Raw genomic sequence first — 25,893 nt, forward strand, 5'->3', positions numbered from 1 at the left:
TGTTGTTTGTTTGAAAGGAGTGACCCTTCCAAGCAGAGGTGAATATCCCTGAAATCAACTCTTCAATGTGAATGAGGCCCTTAATACCTTACTATAAAAGCTATTCTAGTTCCCCTTGCCTGCTGGACCTGGTAATGGACAAAAGAACACACAGATACGTCCATGACACAAGTTGGGAGATTATTACATAATTATAGGTTTGTTGGAAAACATTTTGTTGGGTTTGCTTGAATATCTCGGTAAGCTGGTGACCTCAGTTTAAGTGGGGCTTTATTGAAAACACATGCTGAGCGAGCACTTTTCTCCACAACTCAAACCAACACAGTTATTGCTGAGCTAACATACGAGTGTGTGTTGCTCTTACCAAGATCAGAGAAATCTTGATTTTGAAAGCATTAAAGAGGGGGTTGCAAGCCCATAAAATTTGTCTTGAACTCTATATGTCTATAAATATTTATTCTGAACTGTTCAGCTAGAAAAACAAGCTGCATCAGTTTATATTTTAGTATTTCAGTTAATTCTTTGACTTTTTTTTCTTTTTAAACCGTTGTTGTCTGGCACTGTTGTATTGCTTTGAACTTGTACTGCACACAGTCCCAGCTGCTGTGAGTCTTAAATCTATATTAATGCACTAGTCAGATTGAGAATTGTATGAATAAAAGATAGGAAACTCAGCTGTTAAGGCTCTCTCAGAACCATTTACTCTCTTGTAAATGCACATAATGTATACAGTGAATGCAATATGTTACAGTAAACGTTGTGGGGCCCTTAACATTTGGGATTCCTTAAGTCTAGTTCATTCAAATCCTCACATTCTCATGATGCATCAACATAGGTTTTTAAATTTAATTTCCTTTTTTATAAATCAACAACCTTACAAAATACATAATTCTGTATTATGTATAAAATGTAACTTGCCAGCACTAGCAAGTGGCATTAGCCGTGGAACTGTACAGATAACAAGAAACAGCATTTTTATTACTGACATAGCACACTTCCTCTGTTAGCACCGTTTGCCACCAGACAGTCTTAAGTGAAGATAGGACTGTGCAATTAAATCATCGAGGAAAAACATTTAGCATTTCCCATGGCCACTGACAGCTTGCTAAATTATAGTAAAAAAAAAAAAAAATTTGTCTGGCTGAAAACTTGGTAAGACCATACTGTGTTCATTCAGAGTGAAGGCTGTTTGTTACCATCTCACAGTGCAAACTGGATTGCTGCCCTTAATTATGGGTTTAGTATCTACAACTCTCTTTTCAGGCAGAAGTGAGTATTTGGTACCCAAAGAAAGCAGAGAACTCTATTTTCCACGTATTCGTAGAGAGATCTTGCATTATATATATGGGTGTGTTGTGAATTTATATCAAAGCTTCCACACTTAAGTGCAATTGGGACTAGCACATATGTGCGTTGCTTTCTCTGGGAATGACATCCCAGCATTGGTAGACAAGTGTATAGATTTGCAGGCTGTTAGTAGACAGAGAGTATGTATTTATTCTCCCAATTTCTGTTTTAATTACTATATGTCACAATCAGTAATCCAAAAGGGATCCATTAGTTACTGTACTAAGACAATAACTCAGTTCCCAGGTTACCATAGACGTCTTACAGGCTCTTGATGCTGATAAAAAGGCATTGCTTTGACAAAACAGCCTAACTCGTGTGTTCAGTGACTGTTTTCCAGCTAGAGGAAAGCCCACCAGAAACGTTATCCATAATGTTAGTAACTGCTTCTAGTGTGTGTCAGCTGTTGGCTCTTTGTTTGCAGTGCACAGTGAGATTGATGCGTGGCATACGTAGATCCCTACCGTAGATGCACACTACAGAAAATTGGAGCTATGTGAATTTAGCATCTCTCAAGATCAACACCATACAGATGAATATTGGAATGGGGACAAGATACAGAAATGTGTAAATTCACAAATAGATCTTCATTGCTGTGTATGTTACAAACAGAGATGGGTGGCATTATTGATAACCTCTGTATTGGCACCTTCTGCTGGATAGAAGAAGAATCTGTGAACATCATTAAACTGTTAATCCAAGGCAATGGCCTTTTTATTTCAGCATCAAGAAACTGTAAAACATAAACAGGTTGAACCTGCTCCCATTGACGTAAATGGCACTACTCCCAAAGTAGGATTGGGCCTCCAGTAATTTGAGACTTGTAGCTAACCCACATTCCATTTGAATGAAATCTTCATATTGACAAAAAATTGCATAATCTTTTAAACCTGTCTCAGATAATATACAATAGAAAAATGATTATGCTCTGCATATATTACAATTACTGATTGTCTATTTTCTTTGTGATGGAGTGGGAGAGAGCACTCATTTTAAAAAGATCACTCGTTGGAAAACAGACATTCTTATTATGAAATGATCATTGCTTTCTTCAAGTAATCCTTGACATTTTAGAATTGCTTTTTTATAGCATCCGCACATTTTCTGATCAGCTTATTTCTCCGTCTCAAAAAATGGCTCAGAGACTTTCTGAGATCTGTGGTCTGTTTTGCATGATCATTCAGTTTAAATATCTAAGACTCTCCCCCCAAAAGATAGGGTACATCTGTTTCTCCTTTTGCTATAGATAAAAGGCCAATCTGGCTCTTAATTGCACTCTGTGTAGTCCAGTAGGCTTGCAAGAAGTGTAAATGGGGCAGAAAGTGACTCAAAATCAATATTTGTTCAGTTTCCTCAGTTCTTGTTTAATGAAGGCCCATGGCAAAATCTGCTTCATTGTTTGTTTTTTAAAGTCAAAGTAGATAAGGAAGAAATTCCAGCTTCCCCAAATTTCATTTTTCTTGTATTAAGTGTCTTACTCTCATGTCTTGGCCTTTCTTCTGAGGCTGTCTGCAAAAAAATCATGAACAAAAGCAATGGAAAATGCAGTAAATCAGCCCCTCCTGTAGAATTGGAAATGAATGAGCCATTCCTGTTTTTCTGATGGCTTTCACAACACAGTGAAGGTCTGTCCTTGCTTTTCAGAAAACTTTCTTCCTGGGACACAAGTTTCTGCTGCCCTGAAATGAATACTTGAAATGACCCAGTATCAGTTGGCATCATTTTAGAAGTTAAATGGGGTATGTGAAGCAATTAATAGAGGCTACGTGGGCATATCTATCCATTCAGCAGCCACTAGTATTTCCCTTTTAACTAATTTGTTTTTATTGTATAATCCTAAATGAGCCATAACAGCGCACACAGCTCAGCCATAGTTTTACCTATGACGTTTAAACTATTCAAAATATTCAGCACTTAATGAAATCCAATGTGTTTTAAAAGGCCTTAACACTACCAGTTGGTTCATGGGAGGTATGCTGCCTCATGTTGACAAAATCAATCTACATGGTTTTTAAAGACTTCAGACTCTGGAAAATCTTGCATTGACGTCAATGGGAGTTTGGCTTTAGTAAGTCCTACAGGGTTTTGTTCTGAAGCAGCAATGCTTACCCTGAAAACTCTTTAGGTCTTTTCTTCTAAATACCCATCTATTCCCCGAATCTGTGTTAAAGTACTAAAACTAATCACATCCTCCAGTGTAGTATCTTACTGGTCTTGCTCTGTGTTCAGACCATTCTGTGTTGGGTTTTTTTGTTTGCCTGTTGTGAGCCCACTTTAGTTTTACTGCAAGGGGTCTGGGGCAGGGACCTGTTATTTGTTAGGCAGTACTCCATCTGTTGTACAGCTCCATGCACATAGATACTTCTGTAAATACTAAAGTGCTGGGCCTAAATATCAGTGTAGAAAGGACCAGCAACTTGATGTAATGCAGATAGACGTGGTACTGAATTGTTTCCATCAGAAGACAAGGAGAGGGAGAGCACCTGTCTCATGTACTCCACTGTGCAATTCCACTATAACGTAGAACATTGCAATGTAAAATCTGTTGGTTACGAAGAAATACAGTTCAGTGATTAGAGCTGAGTATGCTGAGAACGGGAGTCTAGGTTCTGTTCCCAGCTCTGTTGCTGATCTTTTGTGTGAACCTGGGAGATCACTGCAGGTCTCTGTTCCCCTACCCATAAAATGGAAGTAACACTTACCCGCCTTGGTGAAGTGCACCTGTGATCAGATGTCTTTTATACCCCAGAAGACACTAACCATTCTGGAGCAGGAACTGTCTTTGACAGTGCCACGCACATTGTTAGTGCTTGTGACAGGGGGCAGGGCTCTTCTGTCAAACCACCTTGGCTGCAGGTATTGGAACTTCAGCAGCTCTCTGCAGGGTTCTGCTCTCTCATTGTGGCAGGTGCAGCTTATTAACTGCACAAGGCATATAAGGAAGACGAGAGCCCCTGTCTAGGGAGAGGAAGTTAAGACAGCAGATGGAGACAGCCAAAAGTCTGGGAGAAAGCTTTGGCTGAGCTTTGTAGTGTATAATTGCTTTTGAGTTGTCAACAAAGCCAAACTTCAGGAAGGGGGTGAGTTTGGATGTTGACCAAAGGTCGGTCTGAGGACAGGGTAGGGATTCAGCTTGTTCACAATATTTTACAGACGAAAAAAGTCCAGTACCCCTTAATGCTAAAACAGAAAAATTAAAATAAAATCATCTAAGTGAGCTATTTGAGTGGCTTATATAAAACTCTCCTGACATACTTATTGATAGAGGTTAGCTAGCTAATATGCTGGGAAAGTAGAAGGACAGATGTTGCTTCCAGTGAAATGATTTATTAATGCGTTCCCTCAGAAAGCATTCTTGCCACCCACCACCTTGGGATTGCAGCACCTGATTCAGTCTGTGTGAAAACAACATCTGCTGTTGTAGCAAAGTGCCAGTGCTGGTAAAAGATCCATTAACTGAACAGTATTAGAGAAACACCAAAGCGTGTGTATGTGGAAGTGTGCATATGTCTAGTTATTAGAAAGGTTATCACTGTTGGAGTGTTTCTTTATAGTGTTGTCTCCTGCACCACTATTGAAGATACTTTAGTGTTGCCTGGAGATTATATGGTCTATTTTGACATCCAAAAGCTTCAGTAAAAATGTAGGCCATGATTCAGGAAAGCATACAGGCCTGTGCTTAAGTCCTATTGAAGTCACGCTTAAGTGCTTTGCTGAATAGAGCTGTTTTTCCTAAGTCAGAGCCTTAATGCACTTTGTGGATGTTGCTTTAAGGTATCAATCAGTTTAGCTCTGGAACTCCACTTCGGGCCATTGGAAATGATTCAGGGCATGTGGACCCAGTGACATTATGGTACCAGGGAAAGTGTTGCCTTATCCAAATAGTTGGTGACTAAATACCAAAGTCAATACGTTCGGTATCTCTGGGGAAACTACTCCATTTCCATTAAAGAATTGTGGAAAAAATGTAGAATTGAGACGAAATGATCTGCAGCTGCTGTCTGTTTTACTGTTAACAGACCATGTCTTTAGTGGATAGATCATAAATGCTTCCCTGTTGGAAATACCATAAATGCTGGATGAGTTGGCACTTCTACCATTTGTCCTTATAGTATTTTTGAAACTTTGCAACCTATAGCAATGCTTTATTGTTGTGACAACTTTGTCCACTGTGGCTACAAACGTCCCTGTTTTACTATTACTTCTCGACAACACCCACTTGTCTGTTTTTCCATCTTGTTACAATCCAAATTTGTAAGCTCTTTAGGGCAGGGAGTAAAAGGCTGAGATAGATGTGGCAGTGAAGTTAGAAGACTCATGTTGAGATAGTGCAGATTCAGCCACATCTCCCAACGTATCTTCTACAAGCACTAGCTCCTTCTACTGACACAAAGGACCTAAGACCCGACATATTGCCTGTCAGGACTTTGGAGAAAATGCCAGACTAGTGAGCTGTGAAGCACCTGAGTCCTTGCCCCATCCAGGAGCAAGGAAACCACAAGAACTTTGTGTAACAGTTGTCACCCTTACAAAGAGACTCAGTAGTTCCCGAAAGCTCTCCATCCTATTGCTGCTTTGGGCTCCCAGTCTCCTACTCCCTCACTTGTGCTCCTTATCCATGGCCTCAGCAATGTGTGCACTTCAAGATGGAGTATTTTGCCATTGTGTATGTTACATTCTTACTTAAGTGATGAGAACTTGGGAGGTGCTGGTTCCCAGTCGCCTGTTTAGTTTGCTGTATGTAGGTTTGCTATATGTAGGTCTCCTATATGTTCTGTAAATTACACATGTACCATAATGCCAGCATTTCTTTATCAGATAATTGAATCAAAAGTGTGACTTCGGCCTCTATAGCACCTCCAAATGGAGCACTGCAGAAGTAACAAAGCAGGACCTAAAGAATTCTTTTCACTGGGAAAGAATTTTCTATAAGAGAAACTCTCTCTCAGTTTGGGGGGTCCTTCTTTTAGAGAGAGAATTCTAGAACAGTGGCTCTCAACCTTTCCAACTACTGTACCTCTTGTAGGAGTCTGATTTGTCTTGTGTACCCCCAAGTTTCATCTCACTTAAAAACTACTTGCTTACAAAATCAGACCTAAAAATACAAGTGTCACAGCACACTGTTACTGAAAAATTGCATACTTTCTCATTTTTACCATACAATAAAAAATAAATCAATTGGAATATAAATATAAGTATATAGAGCAGTATTAACAAGTCATTGTCTGTACTGACTTTGCTAGTGCTTTTTATGTAGCCTGTTGTAAAACTAGGCAAATATCTAGATAAGTTGATGTACCTCCTGGAAGACCTCTAAGTACCCCCAGGGGTACTTGTACTCTTTGGTTGAGAACCACTGTTCTAGATCATCTGTACTGGTGTTAAAAGATGGAATAAATACAGTAGCATGGTGAAGTCCTTTTTCCATGTGGTTGTGTCATTTCTCTCCTCTAGAACAGTGATTTTTCAACCTTTTTTTCATTTGCGGATCCCTAAAAAATTTCAAATGGAGGTGTGGACCCCTTTGGAAATCTTAAGACATAGCCTGCGGACCCCCAGGTTGAAAACCACTTCTCTAGAATATTAGGACTCTTTACCAGAGGACTATCTAAATCTTCAATGCATGCTACAACCGGGAGAGTGGAAGTCAAGAGAATGACACACTCCACACACACATGAATACATTGGGGCGAGCCTCCTATTTTTCCCCATCTAACCAGAATCATGAAAATGAATCCTCTGTTTGAGTTCACTGGCAGGGAAATAGACCCAGGTTCAGTAGTCTGAGACTTGAGCATTCAGGTTTGTCATGTGTCTTTTTATACAGACTCCACCTTTTACCGAAGTATGTTGTTCTCCTGTAGTGCCCCAGCTTGACATGGTAATCACAAGAGGCCAGAAGTGCTGAGCATCCACAACTTCATTTGAAGCCAGTGGGAGCTGCAGGTATCTCTTCACCTCTGGAAGTCAGGCTATATGTTTCTACATAGGGTTAGGAAGAGATAATCGCCAAATGACATATTAGTATTTGTACTTCAGGAAGGGTTTTAAGAATGTGCATTAGTAATGAGGAAATAGGAGCTCAGTGCCAAGTCTAATGCAGACTCTCATTCCTTCTGGCTCTTGCTACACTTGCATTGAATTTTATGAGTTGCATCTTCATGAGACTGTTTCCCACCTACTGTTGTGGTGAGGGAAATGATCAAAATGCATACAGCCTGAAAAGTTTAAAGAGAATTTATGACATTTTCCCTTCCCTGCTGGTAGTTATCAGGTAATATCGAGGAGGTGAGTTTGTTAGAAGTTTTTTCCTCAATGCCACCAAGTGGAATCCAGGAAAAATACATCTGATCTGAAGTTTATTAAACCTGTGAGAGGAATTAGACACAGTTAGTTTTGTGGACTGATGTTATTTTTTAAATGCATGCCATGACATGCCGTACGCTGACGCCAGGAATGAAAGTGAGTTGTAGAGTTCAGAGATGCTTCACAGATGCTTAATCCACAAAGGTGTAGTTTGTTTGTTTTTTTCGTTTTTTAGAAGACCTGGTTGAAGATGTGGTGTTTTTCTCTCACTGCTCCAGATCATATGAGGGGAAAACTAGATAATCACACTCTCCAATTGTGAAGATGTATGTTTTCACAAGAGTAGCATTTCAATACAGGTAATGCCCAGAGAACTGATTTATGAGGACTCCATGCATTTGGAACATAAAATCTAAACATCACCAGATGTAAAATACCAGAATTTGGCACTTCAACGGCAACTTAGGTTTACACAAAGACCAAGACACACTCCTTGAAACACAGGCACTATAGCTAGTGCTTTCAAGTGAGCTACATTTGATCCTAGCTTTTACATTAAATGATAGCTTTAAATTGGCTACAAAGGGTTCTTTACCATTTCTTAGAAGGGGTATAGTTCCTCTTATTTGAAAAAAAAAAAGTATAGCATTGCTCAGATTGCAAGGTCATAGCTAAGGTACCAAACATCTTAACTTTTTTCAGATTTAATCTTGGCTTGTCAGGTTCCAAACCCAGAAGCAAATTTTTAAAAAACTGGATCAAATATATTTGACTTACGCTTTTAGCATTAAAGTAGGAGCCATAACACTTTATCATACCCACCCCCTCTATCAAGAACATCTGCTCTTTGTTTGTCAAAGTGGGATCACAGTATAAGCCCTACTTGACTGATCTGTACAACCATTCTTGCAAATAGCAGCAGTGGCCAGAACCACATTTTCCCACTTAGCAAGAAAATTGGACTCCTTCCCTGGATCCTCTCCAGGGTGTTGACCTTGTTACCTCTAGACTAGAGCTCTGCAATGCTTTCTACCTCAGGCTCATAGGGCGAGGTCACACACATTTCAGGTGGTCAAACATTCAGTGACTTTTTTCCTGTCAGGAACATGCTACTGCTCAGTGCCCTGCGCTCAATCTCCTGTCCAGTACCAGATCTACATCACAGTTCTAGTCTTCATCATGGAAATATTCAGTGACTAGGACCTAGCTGCCTACAGGGTCACGTCCTTTTTTTGCACAGCCCACCAAGAATACCATGATCCATATCAGTAGTGCAATTGATAGAGCCCGACATGAATCTCTCAGGAGCTGGTATAAAGGGGCACTTGCCCTCCACTTTTTGAGTTCCATATGAATCCATGTATCATATAGCTCAAAGCAAAATACAATGCATTCCTCTTTGCAAAGGCCTTCCCTGAATGGCAACTGAGGTCTTTTATACCCTTGGTTATTATTTATCCCCTCAGTATCTCATAGTAATAGTGTGAGTGAGAAGTGCTGAAGCTGCTCCATCCTCAGGCAAGAATGATTTCCTTTCTAATTGTTTTTGCTGGTAGCTAATTGTTGTTGCTGGTGTGACAGTCCAGGGCAATTGCACCTCTATGCCCCCCCATAGTCCAGCAAAGGCACCCACTCTAGGCTCCCAGCTTCTCAGCTATCACCTGTCTTTGGCAGTGACCTGCATTTCTCTTCCTCCTGAGTGAGTTTTTTTCAGGTACACAGTGCCCTGCCTATATTGTTGTTCTCAGCAAGCCAGCCTGCCTAGACAGACCAGTATCTTCATTTGCTTTCTCCTCAGAGGCTGTAAGCAGCATAATTACCTCTAGTTGTTACCAAACAGCTCTGTCCGTGCAAGCACACTTACTCTTGAGGTGAAAGTATTACAGAGAAAATATATTAAGACCATAGACATTCCTATACACATGGTAAAAGCTTACCAGAGGTCACCCAAAGTCTTATGCAGCCTCCGTAGGCCAAAATCCTTCCAAAGCTTCCCGGAATGAACTGCCCCCTCCCCTCCCTTTGATCAGAAGGTTCTATCACTTTGCTGTATCTAAAAGAAGACTCTGAGACAGTTTAAACTCAGGCTTTTTATCCAAAGGTGTTTTCTTGTTTGTGGGTCTCTAGAGAATCCAATTTGAGCCAGTATATGCAAACCTTTCCAGGTGCTGGTACCTCTCTGGAGGTGTTGCAACCTGTGTGAATTTGCCTAATCACTCTTTACTGTTTGAAGCTCCTGGAGCCCTGTGGTCACCATTCCCCATGGAATTTCATACAATCCCTGACCCACAATGATATGTACATTTAATACAATAAAATTTCCCAAAGATATTGCAGGAATTGACGTATCTGTCACATATAGATACTGCAGTGAGAAGTGCATTATAAATGAGGGTAAGATTATGTCTCAGTTATTTTTAGTAAAAGTCATGGACAGATCATGGGCAACAAATAAAAATTCACGGAGCCCAAGACCTGTCCATGACTTTTACTAAAGACCTGGGTCCAGCCCCAGCCATGGCTCCAACCCTGGCTTCAACAGCGGACAGGTGAGGATGAAGAAGTCACGGAGGTCTGGTAAAGTCATGGAATCCATGACTAAATCGTAGCCTTAATTATAAATACATAACAGACTGAATGAGGTACTGTATCAGTGAATAATGCATGTATCAGGTGTCTGTCAGGTGTCAGTGCCATGGCATATGAAGGTTTGGCGCATTTTTATAACAGCGTGGTAGGTTTTCAAGCAAACTAGTGATAAAGGCCAAGAGAACTAGCAGTCTTGAGTTCCGTCTTGTTAGAATTATGAGTGTGTCTGATTTAGGATATCAGTCCCCATCAGTTCAGTCTTTTACCTGAAGTGAACTTCATGAGTTCTCTGTGCCAGTTTGTAATGAGGAATGCTATGTTTCTTCCAAATACTAAATCCTCTCTCCAGTATTAATTTCAAAATGGGACGTAGGCAAGCAGGGAGAGAACTAGTAAGATGGACATTCCTGGTTTGTTCTTTGCCCTCATCTGAGGAAACTGATGTGCACGGATTCAACCAGTATGTCTGCTGTTTTAAGGGCAGAACTTTAAATCTAAGAGCATGGACAGTATAAAAGCAGCTGGTTTGAACAAGGTGCTTGAGATTTCGGAACTGTTGCTTTGCTCTTGTGCGGTGTCAAAATGCACTAAATAACGTCCTGTGTGAGACGAATCATCTGGTATTACTTCTGTTTACTGCCAAAGATAGCAAAACTGGTAAAATTAACATAAAGCTTGGATAAAAGAAAGAGACCTGCCAGCGGTTTGGACAAGTGGCATGGAAGCTGAAATAAAGCAGTGCTCAGAATTGATAGGAAGTGCAAATGAACAGATACTGTCTTCTGTCTGCCCAGATTGCTTTGAGATACTATAATAAAGAATCTATTTAGTTATATCTAGAATTTGTACACTGCCCATCACTGTTGCGTGTGGATTCTACCTAATTAACCTACAACTTGCCTTCCCTAGCTTTCTTATGCTATAACTCTGCTATTGAGTAGGATTAAATGTGCAGGCTTCACAGCGCTATTTATTTAGTCATACTTTTCTCTGGGATGGTAGGGTTGTATTAAATTATGTATTTATTGAATGCATTTTAGAGAATGCACTAATATTATCCTGTTGTTAATTTTAGTAATTCCTCTGGCCCAACCCCGCCCCTTCTGTGGTAATTTAAGAATCCAAGAAAACAAAGTAACAGCTGTTTATCCTTGGAGGCAGGTATCCCAAGCAGTCTTCTATCATGTGAACAAATCACCCCTCACTGGGATTCCTGACTCCATGATGCCTGCGTCTTAGATCTCCACCTAAGCGAAACTCAGTAGCTCCGTTTTAGAACTTGGCCACCTCCTCACGGGAGAAACGTAGCAGCTGCCGCTGATTCCTCTTCCTCCTGAGGGAAGGGAGCTTATTTATATCCTTTCTCCCTTATCTAGCATCCCTTGCTTTAGTCTATAACTCCCACAGCCCTTTTGGTTCTCAGTGGAAACTACGCAGAGAACAGAAGCTGGACCATGACCTTTTCTCACAGGGCTTGCTCACTGTGTGACACTCTGTTAACAGCTATACAGGCATATATTCAAACAATCTAGAAACCTACCAGCCTTCTTGTGAAAGATCAGAAAACTTTCAGGGGTTCTCAGCAGAGCTGGCTGGTCAGTTGCTCTTGGATCTTTTCCTTAGCTAAGTCTTCTGTGGAGGCATCTTTCTTGTAGGAGTAAAGGACAGGAAATTTAAATATGACGGGATCTAGAATAGGATAACAAGTGCTCTGAGGGAAGGAGAGGAAGGATGATAAGGCATGGACTATGGCAAAAAATAAGCCATCTGCTATGTACATTCCAGGTGTTAAGCTTTCCCCAGTATAAGTATACAGCAGCAGTTTATCATGGTTCTCCTATGAATTCAGTACCAGTGATCAGGCATTGTGATGCTCCAAACTGAAAGCCAGTCGAGGGTATAGCTACAACTGCTACTGTCTACTAATAATAGATGAACCCAGCTGCAATATCAAGCTTCAGGCTTTTTTTTTTGTTGATTAAGAAGTCACTGTGTACACCGGAGAATGAGGCACTGATTCTGGGCAACAGCAGTGGTGTAACCCTAGGGGATTGTGTAATGTCTAGGTGAGCATATGCCTAAAAACATCAGGGCATGTTGAAAACCTTTGTTCTGTATCCCTGTTTCACTTCATGTGTTCTTAGTCCCTGCTGAGCTGAGAGCTTTCTCTTTGAAGTGTGTCCATATTTATTCCGTTTAACCCCTTTTGGCTTCTAAAATAAAGATTTCCCACATGGAGAACCTGGAGTGAGAGGGAATAGCATTTAACAGCAGGAGCAACAAACCCGTAGGTGTCAAAGGATTTAATGCCACCCAGCATATTCTGTTATGCTTTAACACTGTGTTGCAATGACAGCCCTCCCCAAAAGAGGCAAAATAAATATAGAGGAGTAGAAAGCTATGCAGTAGAACCTCAGAGTTATAAGACGGGAATGGAGGTTATTTATAACTCTGAAATGTTTCTAACTCTGAACAAAATGTTATGGTGGTTCTTTCAAAAGTTTACAACTGAGCATTGACTTAATACAGCTTTGAAACTTTACTATGCAGAGGAAAAATGCTGCTTTTAGCCATCTTAATAAAAATGAAACAAGCATGGAAACAGTTGCCCTACCTTGTCAAATCTTTTTTTTTTTAATTTCCCTTTATATTTTTAGTAGTGTACGTTTAACACAGTATATGGGTGGTGGTGTGTGTGTGTGTGTGTGTGTGTGTGTGTGTGTGTGTGTATCCTGTACTTTGGTCTTCACAATCCAAGACAGACTTCTTAGCTGTCATCTCTTTCCTGGCCTTATCATGCTGTATGTTGCTGTGACGGAGATTAGCATTATGTCACACACACCTGAACTTTAGCTGAAATGGCAACCTTCAGACACTTCAGCCAATATTGGAATGAACAAGATAGTACAAGATTTGATATTGTTTCAAATATCTTCTTTGCGACTACACACCAAGTGCATGTAACTCAGCAGCGCAACACGCCTCACTGATATGTATTGCAGTATATTGAATTTGGGATTGTAGCTGTTCTTTGGGGTCTGTGCTCAGCTCTTGCATGTACCATTAACCTCATTGGAGCCACTGATGCCTATCTCAGAGCAGGATTTGACTCTGAACATCAAAGCATAACCTACACTGGTTCTTCAGCCCACCATGACCTGCCATTGAGACTGTGGCATAACTTAGAGCAGGGGTCAGTAACCTTTCAGAAGTGGTGTGCTGAGTCTTCATTTATTCACTCTGATTTAAGGTTTTACGTGCCAGTAATACATTTTAACGTTTTTAGAAGGTCTCTTTCTATAAGTCTATAATATATAACTAAACTATTGTTGTGTGTAAAGTAAATAAACTTTTTAAAATGTTTAAGAAGCTTCATTTAAAATTAAATAAATTAAAATGCATAGCTTCCTGGGCTGGTGGCCAGGACTTGGGCAGTGTGAGTGCCGCTGAAAATCAGCTCGCATGCCGCCTTCGGCACGCATGCCATAGGTTGCCTGTCCCTGACTTAGAGAGCAAACTGCTGGTTTTTGAGTGTAAATCACCTGTCATGTTTTAGAAAATCATGCCCCTAATTTGGAGCAGTCAGGCAAAAAGCCGCTGCTTCTTGGCATATGCGCAACGTCCCCCAGGTGGCATGTGACCAGGATTCATCACTTAATTTGGTCTGCTGGTTGGATCATTAGCCTGCCTTGCCCACATTCATGGGGAGTGCGACATGAGCTCTGAGCCACTGAGAGTGCATTGCTGTCTTAAGGTGTCTTTGGGTGCATATAAGAATCCTGGTTGCAGCCATTTTACGTGACACTGTCCCTTGAATGCATAGTTTGTGATGTTTTGTTTTTCCTATGGGCTATGCACCCACAGAGCTAGACACACAACTGTGACAGTTTCATGGGCATAGAGTTCTTTCTCAGTCCTGGTCTACACTAGTGTGAAATAATAGAGTTAATTTGAAAAAAAAAAAATGATTCCATCCAGATGACCAAACCAGCTTTTTCGATTTAAAGGACTTTTTAAATCAATTTCTCCACCTTGACAAGTGGAGTAGTGCTTAAATCGAGATAGCAATCCCGGGTTAAAGGTATTGTGGACGCAATTCAACGTTACTGGACTCCGGGAGCTATCCCAGAATGCTCCCTTGTAACCACTCTGGACAACACACTTAACTCCAGTGCACTAGCCAGGTGGGCAGGAAAAGCCCCTGGGAGCTTTTGAATTTCATTTCCTGTTTGGTCACCATCAGCACAGGTGACCGTTAGCACAGTCCACCATCACAGGGGACCATGCAGAGTCCACCATCACAAAAGATCACGCAGTCCCGAATTCACAGACGAGCTCCAGCATGGTCCGAATGGGAGGTACTGGATCTCATCGCATGTTGGGGAGACGAGTCTGTTATGGCAGAACTACGTTCCAAAAAAAGGAATGCAAATACGTACGCTAAAGTCTCCAGGGCCATGATGGAAAGAGGCTACTCCAGGGACACAGAGCAGTGTCGTACAAAAATCAAGGAGCTCAGGCAAGTGTACCAAAAAGCCAGGGAGGCAAACAGGCGCTCTGGATCACAGCCCCATACATTCCACTTCTACCATGAGCTGCATGCAATTATGAGGGACAACACCACCACTATCTCACCACTGTCCATTGACACTTGCAAGGGGAGAGTTGCACGGAGCGAGGAGGAAGAGTCATTGGAGGAGGAAGAGGAGGAGGACAATGCACCGGCGGCAAGTGAGGAATCCATTTCCCCCTCAGCTAGGAACTATGCTTAACACTGGAGCCGATAGCCTACCCCACTCCCAATGCGGGCTCCTGGACCATTACCCTGAAAAAGATATTTCTGGTGAGTGACAGCCTGATCGAAGCCACGCAGTGGAGGGCGGGGAGGGGGGGAACCCAGCCGCACTGGGCTGTTCATGTTTGAAGGGCTCATCCCTGCTCAGAGCCTCATCGGAGCCACGCATTGGGTGCAGGGGTGGGGGTTGTGAGTTGTGTGAAGTGATCATCCCAGAGAGCCTGCAGGCCCTCCTTTATGGCAAAACCACCAGGCATTGCTTGCTATGGGAAAGGGGTCCCAGCAGTTTGAAAACATTGAAATTAATGTAGAAGAAGCAGAACCTCGCATGGCCCTGGCTGTGTGTGATGGCTTATTCATACCAAAGTGTCCCCTTTGTTCTCTGAAATGTATATTTTAAAATACTACCCTCCCTTTTTCTCATCCTGCAGGTGCAAATGTTTCAACGCGGCCCCTATTTACTCCATCCCAGAGGCTGGTCCAGATTAGAAGGCAGAAAAAACGAACTCGGGAAGACATGTTTGCCGAGCTCATGCAGTCCTCCCGCACTGATAGGGCCCAGCTGAATGCGTGGAGGCAAACAATTGTGGAGTCCTGTAAAGCATTACAGGAACACGAACAGAGTAGGGACACGTGCGATGAGAGCAGGCAGGACGCTATGGTCAAACTCATGGGGGAGCAACCTGACATGCTCCGCTGTATGGTGGATCTAATGCGGGAAAGGCAGCAAGACCACAGACTGCCACTGCAGCCCTGTATAACTGTCCTCCCTCCTCCCCAAGTCCATAGCCTCCTCACCCAGACACCCAAGAACACGAGGTGGAAGGCTATGGGGACCCACACGCTCAACCCCAGAGGATCACACAAGCAGCAAAAAGCTGGCATATGCGAACTTTTGATTTGGTTTCTCGACTTGTCCTTCCCTCCTCCTCCACCCCCCTAACCCTTGTGTTGGCTCCTTGCAGCACTGCAGCCTCCACAGTATATTTGCCCACTCCAAACTGATTCCCAAGTGACCAGTAGCTGTTGGGCTTTGCAAGCTTCCACAGTGCTATGGCCACTCACTTCTCAGCGGTCAAGGCTGCTCTCATTTTGGTGTCTTTGCACTTCAGGGCAGGAGACAGCAAGTCACAAAGTTCCATGAAAGTAGCCCTATGCATACGAAAATTTCGCAGCCACTGGGAATCATCCCAGACCTGCAATACTGTGCAGTCCCACCAGTCTGTGCTTGTTTCCCGGGCCCAGAATCAACATTCCACGGCATGAACAAGGCCCAGTGCCACCATGATCTCCCAGTCGCCTCATGCCACGCTTCTAGGAATGTCTGTGTCCATGTTCTCATCAGTATAGTAATTGCGTTGTCGTCGCTTCCTTGCCCGGTTTTGCAGGTACTGCACATAGTGCTGGATAACGTGCGAGATATTTACAATGGTCAAAACTGCAGTGGAGATCTGACCGGGCTCCATGCTTTCCGCGCTGTGCCGCCTGCACAGATAATCCTGGACAAAGGGCATGAAACGAGCTGTTCTGTTCAAGATGGCCAATAAAAGGCAGTAAATGGTTGTCTTCTGTAGCTTTCACTGAGTCGGGAAGCTCATTAGAGCTGCAAGAGCGGGAGAGCAGAGTTTGCGGCGGAAACGTGAGCAGAGTTTGCGGCGGAAGCTGTGTGGCTCTGTTCATGGTGGCCGAAAAATGGCGGGGACTTGTTGCCTTCTGTAGCTTCCATGGGAGCCCAGGACAGACAACATGGAAAAAGCGGCAGAAGCTGTGCAGCTCTGTTCATGGTAGCTGAAAAAAGGCAGGAAATGGTTAGATGAAATATGAGAGGACATGCGAGGTGGATTCATAGTACCAGGAGACAGGCGGGACACCGTGCTGCACCATCTGCTGGCAGTGTGGCATCTGCCGTAGCTTTCACGGAGGGAGGAGCGAGTGATGGTACACGCCCAGAAACACCCGTGAGTATGTTTTTGCCCCATCATGCACTGGGAGCTTAACCCACAATTCCAATGGGCAGCAGAGACTGCAGAAACTGTGGGGTAGCTACCACAGTGCACCACTCCGACATTCGATGCTAGCCTCGGTACTGTGGATGCACTCCGCCGTATTCACGCGCTGTAGTGGGGACACAACACTGAATGTATAAAATCGCTTTTGAAAATTCAAATACATTCAAATTAATTTCGTGCTGTAGACCTACCCTCAGATCTTCGTCTTGGTGCTTTGATATACAGTTGTGTTTATACTAACAGGACTTTTCAGGAAGATTCAGCAGTTGACTGTCACAGCCCAAAACTCTAAACATTTACATGTACCATACATAAGATCTTCACTATTTTTTGTTGTTGTCAGCATTTTTTAATGTTTGTTGGAGAGGCTGGAGTGAAAGGCCAGGGTCTCATCAGAATTGGAGATATTCATACAAAGAAAGGACGAGGCAGTAAATAAAGGTTATAGCCCTATGCTGCAGGGCATTAGATAAGCAGATAGATTCCTCCTTGCTATGGATGCATTATTCAAGGCAGATGTTTTTACTGAGCTCTGGAAAGGTTGGGAGAGGAATATAAAACCTGCTGCAGTTCTGGAATTGGTCCATCAGCATAAAACCCAGTAACCAGTGATTCATTTAAGAATCCCTGACACTTTTATGGCAAGGCTATGTCTTTCAGAGTGGGTCTGGCTCAGTTTGAAACACATTCCAAACCCAAACCTGAAATAAATCCTTTCAGTAGAGCAGTGCTGCAAACTTTCCTCTCCATTTCATTTTCAAGCCTTATATTAAAGAACAAAAAAATAGAGCTAGCGAAGGGAATGACTTAACCCATCAAAGGGAAATCGCATGTCGATCAGCCTGTATTATAATTTTTGGTATGGAATTTCCGCAGCTTCTTAGATGTGCATATGTCTAAAAACATACAGATATCATGTACAAAATAAACACACATGGAAGAAATTGAAAAAATGTTTATGTATAACTCAGCCAAATGATACTGAAGAGGTATCTGTAGATGCCTGTCCATAACTGAAGAATTGGGTAGTGTTAGGCAAAAAGATTCTTTTCCCCAAGAATCAGGCAAGCACAGACAATACTGTAGGGGGTTTACTCACTGTACTGGGAAGACTGACAAGCAGCTTCAAAAATATGGTGCCCTAGTGGCCAGTTATATACATTGTCTTATCAATTCATTTGCATTTATCTGTACATACAGAAACAGACATTCTTACAAGTCAAGAGAGAACCCTGAGCAAAGATTAAACTAAGAACAGTACGTACATATAGAGGTCATCCTAATTGCATCAAATGTCTATGACTACCTTATGGGGGAAGGAGGTGGGTGGGGGGTAGGGAGGAGTGTTTACAGATATCCGGTGGGCTGTGAAGGGAGGATTTGTTCTGTTGTAAGAGCTGAGTTACTGGCGGGCATTGCCCATATAAGCTTATCAGTTGTTTACAGTTGTCAGTGTCCTTGCTGCTGAAGCATTCCTGCTTGTTCTGTGGTTTTTGTCTTAGCTGTTAGCTAAATTTTAACTCTTGCCTGACAGTGCCCTCCTGTTGACATATAGAACTTTTAGATGAGATAATGTCAATACTTCAAATGCTTTGATATACATGATCTGTTTTAGGGTTGCCCAAGGGAGGGGGAGGGGAGAGAGGGAAATGGGGAAAGAGGGTAAAGGTAGGAACCATAGTAAGATTTTTAAGCATGTGTCTAAAGTACCCACACATGACCAGAGAGGTTAGCAACACAAATATAGAAGCAACAGCAGCATCAGGAGATGGGGCTGTAGGATGCATTATGAAGAGGATCTTCCAGTTGGGTGATGGTTTGATTGGATGGTTTGGTGATGTGGTTATGAACAGTGGTAAACACAGATGCAGCAGCCAGGACGACTTTGAGTAGTACCTCCTTGGCTAGTTGAACCAGTGTATTGTCCAGGTATAGGTTGTTATGCCATGGAGGACCCGCTGTCATTTTAGTGAACACACGGCCGGGGAGGTGCACATCACCTGGGGTAAATGAGTCAGTAATCTGCAGGCACATGGAAGCGTTTGCCTGGCACTGTAATCATCCGTATGTAATAAGATGCAGTGATGATGAAACACCATTGTGTAGCGGATACTTATACAGCAACTTCACCATCTGCAAGAGGAAGGACATCCACAACAACAGAAGAGGACAAGATTAAAGGACGAAGGGTGGAACAGTAACACCACAATGTAACTGTTTTGTTTCTGTACAACAGTCTGAGGTTGTCATCAGTGTAGCATTAGCAGGAGATGGTGCCAGGTATCTGGACAGCCCTACTTTGTACACCATATCGTTAGTTACATATCCAATAGACTTAAAACAGAAAGGAGGAGGAAACACATGGGTAGGGATAACAGAAGCATACACAAGAAGGAAATTAAAGGAGAAGGATGAGTCTGGAGGAAGTAAAGAGGCTACTATCAGTTGAGTAGAAATGCCTGCATGTGGGCAAGGGTGGGGGAGGAAAGGGTATGGGATGGAGGAAAACCCTGGCATACATCTAACATGTTTTCTTTTGCAATGTTAAACATATCACAAGCATATCACAAGCACAACCTTTAGCTTGTGACTTGGCCAGGTTGACTATAGCATCTGAGGTTTTCTCAAGGATTTTGTAAAAATCCTCTATGCCTACAGCAGTTGCAGTTGGAGCATAAGATAACCTGGTGTTAGTATGCTTAAGGGCTTGGGTGGTTTGGCCTTTGACCCAAGAATTGTATGACCTTGCATCCCCAAATGGGGGTCCTATATGTGTGTGCCCACATCCCATGGAGCTAAATACTCAGTTACAGTCCAGATCCGGTGAAATGCAGGGAGGGAGCCGAAGACTGCTCCTAGGCTGTGATAGATTGAGATCTTGGAACCTGGATGTTTTTGGAGGCGAGCTGTAACCATGATAGGTCCCAGGTGGTCGTTCTGGGGGCAAGCCAAGGGTCCGTTTTTTGTTTTGTTTTTTTACCTATTCACTGCTGTCTCCTGTAGGGAGTTGCACATACTGGCCAGCTTTGAAACAGGCATCTTGTGTAACATGCGTTAAGGGCAGGTCCCAGGAGGCTGCATCAGGTACGTTTGCCAGGAGGATTAACGTGGGGAGTTGTTTGTTACCTAAAAGGATACAATATAAACAAAACAAATTTTTTTATACATTTTAATTCTGGTTATATGAACCCATGTTTTAATTCCTTGCACTTTCACAGAGGTATCTGTATGGGCCAATACCATGTGCGGGCTGGAGTATTTTGGCTGAAATATCCCAGAGTTGTATGTTTTTACCATGACTTGATCTCCCTCCTGTACGTCCACCCAAGAGGGGGTTTCTGGAGGGTCCTGGGCTTAAGAGGGGGCACCTCCACAAGGAACCAGTATACCTTGCTGAAGTAAAGAGTGAATAATGTTACCTACCACATCTACGGCCTCAGGTTTGAGAGGGTATTGCTTGGTGGGTGGAGGGAGTTGACTGGTAATCTGGATAGGTGGGCATAGATGAGCAGGCATCAAACTGCAAGACCATTTATTTTCTGCCCAAACAGAGGGGAACCTGGAACATAATTCTTGAAAAAGGGTTAGAGGTGTCCCAAGTGAGAGCCATGGATTTGGCAGTTGCAACAGAAGAGAGAAGTTTATCATTACGAAGAGGAATGGTATGAGTACGCATAAGTTTATCAGTAACTGTACTCTGCGCAAGATTAAGAATTGCTGCCAGGTCGCAGAGGACATCCATGCCCAAAATAGTCCCCTCTGCATTTGGAACTACATTTTTAGAAAAAGGCTGAGTCCAGAAGGATAGATGAGATTTTACAAGAACAGGATAGCTTTTATAACCCATGAGTTGTGCACCTCCTACCCCTGAAATACTGTAGTAGCATACTGTTTAGTAGTGGGGAAGGGGAGGTCAGTAATGGAAACAGATACTTCCATGTCCACAAGAATTGTGCATGGCCAGCCCCTAATTCATGCTTGTAAGTGTGGTCTCAAAGGATTTATATCTGCATTAGCAGTACTGATGAGCAAGGGGGGGCAGCTGGATCCTAACGGGTCATGGAATTTAAAAGCCTAGCCATTTGCTCTTTGCTTAGGTGTGAGCAAGGGTTGGCAGCTGGTTGAGATACCGGTTGGGGCCAGTTGCCCAGGGCTACTCGGCTTGGGCATCCAGCTGCCCAATGTCCGGTTTCCACACGTACAAAACACTGTGTGTGGGGGAGGAGGGGTGGGGACGATACTGAAAGGGCAGTGAGGTGCTGCAGGGATTCAACTGGCCATAATTATGTCCCTGACTAGGCTTTTGGGCCTTGTGCCTGCAGTGCTTTTGGATATGTCTGAGACAGCCACAATTATAACAGGCTACATGATCTTCTGCTGTTACCATGGCAATGCAAGTAGACTTGCTCCTTATTTTTTTTAGCTTGTCTGGCTGCACATTCACATACAGATGGATTCATAATAAGAGCTTGGGTTCACTCCCAAATTAAGGGCTGTTTGCAGGTGGGAGTTAAAACCTTCCTTTAACATTTTTAGAAACCCCTGACCTGTTTTCTTTGGGTCTGCAAGGCCTGCATTGCTGGAATATATCTCTCATTTTCTTTCTCAATATTGAGCCGCAGGCTCAGCCTTGCATTGTACACTGCCCACGATCAGTCCCCAGTTACCGGCTCCATTCCCCAAGGCTTCTTGGACAGCTTCCTTAAACTCAGTGCAGGCCCGGGTCATATCATTTTCAGATTTAACAGAGGCCCAAATGCTGTTTCGGTGTTCTTCTGTAGGGATCTTGGCCCATGATAGATCGGGGTATTTAACTTTTGTTAAGATATAAAGATCCCTTTTGGGATGTAACGTATAGATGGTAACCATCTGGCTTATTCTTTTCCAGAATATCAAATTTGGGTTTTTGGGCTTTAGATCAGGGAGATCTTTCAGTAAGCCCTTCATTTCCTCTGTGCTGAGAGGAATGTACTTGTAAGTATTATGAGCCACTCTGTTTTCACCTGTTCCTGACCACCAAGTGGTCACTTGGAGAGGGGCCAAGGGAGCACTGGCACTTAATTCTGGGTTAAAAGGGGGGAGAAGGAGGGGGTAAATTATCTTGATCTTCCCCCGTGCGTGCCAGGTTCCAACTTTGAATTTGTTTCTTAAGGTGTTTCCAATTAATTTCATTTTGGTCTTTATCAGTATTGCTGCTTGAGTCAGGGTCAGTAAAATTACCCTTCTGTTGTATGGTAGCAACAATACGATGCGCATAGGAGTTGGGCTTTTTTTTTTAGTTTTGCTTTTAGAGCTTTGTTTTCTGCTTCAAGCTTACTCAGCTTGCAGTTGCAATCTACCTTTTGATTTAGCTCTGATGTAAGAGCCTTTTGGAGTATTTCCAACTCTTGTAGTTTCCTTTCGTATTCTCAATACATTTTTACAGTCCCCTTCTCTAATCTTCCTATCGTCTGACCAGACCATCACAACACACTGTCCATCATACTCATACCCTCATTCCATCCATTTTTGCGATCATCTTTTGAACCTTCTCATGTTTCCCTTTTATAAAATCAATGAGCCTCCCTTCCGTAGAGGGCATCATTGATGTTCCCCGGGGCCAGTCAATGAGTTTCCCTCCTGTAGAGAGTAAGTCTCTTTGGTGCACCTGGGGCGTGCCAATGAATCCCCCTCCCATAGAGGGAATCATTGACACATTCTGGGGCAACTCATAGGACATTGTATCCCAGCTTCCTGAAACCCACTTAAGCAGTGCTTCAGGGGAGACCGACTGAGCACACCCTTGTACTCAGTTTACTGCAGCACCCACTCTGGTGCTCAGTAACTAGTGATGCAGCCTTCGCCTCCAGCGATCTCTGCACTCCAAAAACTTGGCCACAAACACAGTTCCATTCAGTCCTCTGGTCTGTGCACCCTATATGTGGTTCATATTAAAAAGGGAGTGCGAAGGGATGTCTCGGGGAGTCCCAAATCAAGGTGTACAGTAGAGGTGGTAAGTAAAAGGATACTCACCTCTATCCCTGGTTGTGAGAAACTCTCCGAGGATTCCCGATCACATCCTGCTCGCTGTGCCAAAACTGTTAGGCAAAAAGATTATTTTCCCCAAGAATCAGGCAACCACAGACAATACTGAAGGGGGTTTATTCATGGTACTAGGAAGACTGACGAGGAGCTTCAAAAATATGGTGCCATAGTGGCCAGTTATATATAGTGTTATTAATTTGCATTTATCTGCATATATATGAACAAAGATAGAACTAAGAACAGTACGTACATATAGAGGTCATTCTAATTGCATCAAATGTCTATGACTACCTTGTGGGGAAAGGAGGCGGGATGTGGGGTGGTGGTGGTAGGGATGAGTGCTTACAGATATCCGGTGGGCTGTGAAGGGAGAGTTTGTTCTGTTGTAAGAGCTGAGTTACTGGGCAGGCATTGACCATACAAGCTTATCAGTTGTTTACAGTTGTCAGTGTCCTTGCTGCTGAAGCATTCCTGTTGTTCTGCGGTCTTTGTCTTAGCTGTTAGCTAAATTTTAACTCTTACCTGACAGTAGGAATATCTACTGTGGTCCAAGTTGGAGCTGGGAATACTATGACAAATAAAGGCAAAAATGTAGACTAAGGCCATGCCTACTATAGCTCTTATGTTGGCCAAACTTTTGTTGCTTGGGGTTGTGAAAGAAACACACACCTTGAGCAACGTAAGTGTTGCTGGCATAAGTGCTCATATGCACAGCGACACTCGTCAGCTGGTTTTATTATGTCAACAGGAGAGCTCTCTCCCATTGGCATAACATGGCTACAGGAGTGCTCTTACATCTGTGCTGCTGTAAGCTGGGAAATGTAGACATGGCCTAAATCTCAGGAAAATTCTTCCAGTTACAAGTCTGTTAAATGTTGTAATTGTTGCCTCCAAAAGAAGTAATGGAAGCCCATTGCATGGGCCATTTGAAGCTGAACTGGACCATACACTAGAAGAAATATTGTAGGGAACAATTTTGCACTGGCAGGGAAATGGAGTGATATTTTTCCTATATCTTTAGCATCTACAGGCCTATACATTCTGCAAGTGTGTGTGTGTGTGTGTGTGTGTGTTAAGCATGTGTCTTGGGTGAGGTGAGGCAGATGAATTATGCTTATGGACTGGATTCTCAGCAGGTGCAAATTGACATAGCTAGTGTAACTTCAGTAGAGCTATGCTGATTTACACCAGCTTAGAATCTGGCTCATTCTGGCCAAAAAATGAAGTAGCTATTAAAGAACCTCCTTTCTGCATACCACTCAAATAGCTGCTTTCTGAATATTTATGACAGTCTTCTTGGTCCTAAACGTGTGTGTATAAAACAATAATTTTAAATTCTATTTCATCTAAAATTCCTGAAACCTAATATCTCCTACTATGTATGGCCTAACATCGAAATTCAATTCTAATTAACACTTTGTCCCTAATTACCATTGGCTTTGCTCATGTCCCTCAACCCCTCTGTGGCTCAGTTTCTTAATCCACGCAGGGGAGATCAGACCTTCTTACCAGGGGGGCAATAAAGACTAAAGAGTTAACAGTCGATCATAGCACATTTTTGAAGATAAAGAGAGTCTTCCTAAATTCCACATCTTATTATGTATTAAAAATTGGGAGAAAGGGCATTCACTTTAATTTCATAGTCGATGGAGAATTTAGGGCCTGTCTACACTAGGATTTTTGCACAGATGTAGCAGCCCTGGTACAAACCCTTGGGGCAGATGCATTACACTAGTGTTCAAAGGTTCTGATTGGGATAAACTGCAGTGGCTCAAGCCACTTTTATACCAGTGCAGAATCATTAACAGTTATCGGTCAAAACCAAACTTTTGGTTTTGGCTGAGAATTGTTCAGTTCTTGTGCATTTGGTCTTTCAATGGAAGCAGACACTTCTTAAGAAAAGTGTTTTGTAGAAAATCCATTGAAAAATAGTTTTGACAGAAAATTTTTGACCAGTCCTAATACCGTGGTTACAGAATCCAGATGTTTTAGGTGTCAAACATTGTGTAGAACAGTGGTCCCCAACCTTTTTCTGTCATCCCCCCCTTACCAGTAATGGAATCTGTCCATGCCTTCCCGGGAGCCACAGTCGGGAACTGCAGCAAGGGGCCAGGATTGGGCCTGGGAGCGGAGCAGGGGCCGTGGCTGCGAGCAGGGCTGGGGCTGTGGTGCTGGCCAGGAGCCAAAGGTGGAGTTGGGGGCAGAGTGGAGCTGGGTGGTGTTCCCTTCCTGCCACCCATGGGGGCTGGCCCAGGCCCTGCTGCAGCCCCCCAAATGTTCCTCTGTGCCCCGTAGTGGGGAGTGCCCCACAGCTTGGGTACCAGTGGTATAGAAGATGTTTCCCTTCTGCTACGTGATCATCTCTGGGTGAGCTTTCCTATTTAGTTTTTAAATTATGATAGAGATTTGTTTGGTGTGTTTTTGTTTATTTTTAAACAATATTCCTGTAGCTTGAGGACCCTGTGATAATCTTTTTGACCATGAAATATAAACGAGTATAGTGGATGCACAGTCTGTGTGTTGTTGGACCTTGTGCTCTATGAAATGCATGGCCACATAACAACATGGAGAGAGGATGGACAGTCTAGTGCTTGTAGTATTAGTCTGAGCTGTGAGAGACCTGGGTTCAATTCCTGTTCCACCGCAAACATCCTGTTTGTCTCCAGGCACATCATCTAGCTTCTCTGTGCCTCTGTTCCAAATCCATAAATGGGGATAATAGCATTTCCCTACCTTACAGGGGGGCTGTGAGGATAACTACATGAAGTTGAGATTCAGTGGCTCTCTTTATTTATAATAGTGCCTCCCATTACTGAAGAATTC

General features: G+C 42.9%; 1 protein-coding gene and 1 long non-coding RNA gene across 4 annotated transcripts in view; one reads left to right on the plus strand and one right to left on the minus strand.

Annotated features, from left to right (window-relative positions):
* Positions 1-25,893, plus strand: part of MYLK (myosin light chain kinase) — a 344,254-nt gene that overhangs the window by 117,207 nt on the left and 201,154 nt on the right. The window contains exon 1 of one of the 2 annotated variants that reach the window (XM_050916916.1): positions 19,276-19,490. The exons of the other annotated variant lie outside the window; for it this stretch is intronic. Coding sequence (XP_050772873.1) covers positions 19,458-19,490 — 33 coding nt within the window. The 5' untranslated portion in view covers positions 19,276-19,457. Of the gene's footprint in view, positions 1-19,275; positions 19,491-25,893 lie in introns of those variants that run through there. 2 annotated transcript variants of the gene reach the window in all.
* LOC127030529 (uncharacterized) lies at positions 17,987-23,373 on the minus strand. 2 transcript variants are annotated; one of them, XR_007768402.1, is made up of 3 exons: positions 23,321-23,373; positions 23,059-23,123; positions 17,987-20,172 (listed from the first exon to the last, which is right to left on the minus strand). It is a non-coding gene; the product is annotated as an uncharacterized LOC127030529 (long non-coding RNA). The 2 variants fall into 2 exon arrangements; XR_007768401.1 differs by lacking the exon at positions 23,321-23,373 and having other exon boundaries at positions 23,059-23,262.

The sequence above is a fragment of the Gopherus flavomarginatus genome, chromosome 10 (genome assembly GCF_025201925.1).
Source record: "Gopherus flavomarginatus isolate rGopFla2 chromosome 10, rGopFla2.mat.asm, whole genome shotgun sequence".
Taxonomy (NCBI): domain Eukaryota; kingdom Metazoa; phylum Chordata; order Testudines; family Testudinidae; genus Gopherus; species Gopherus flavomarginatus.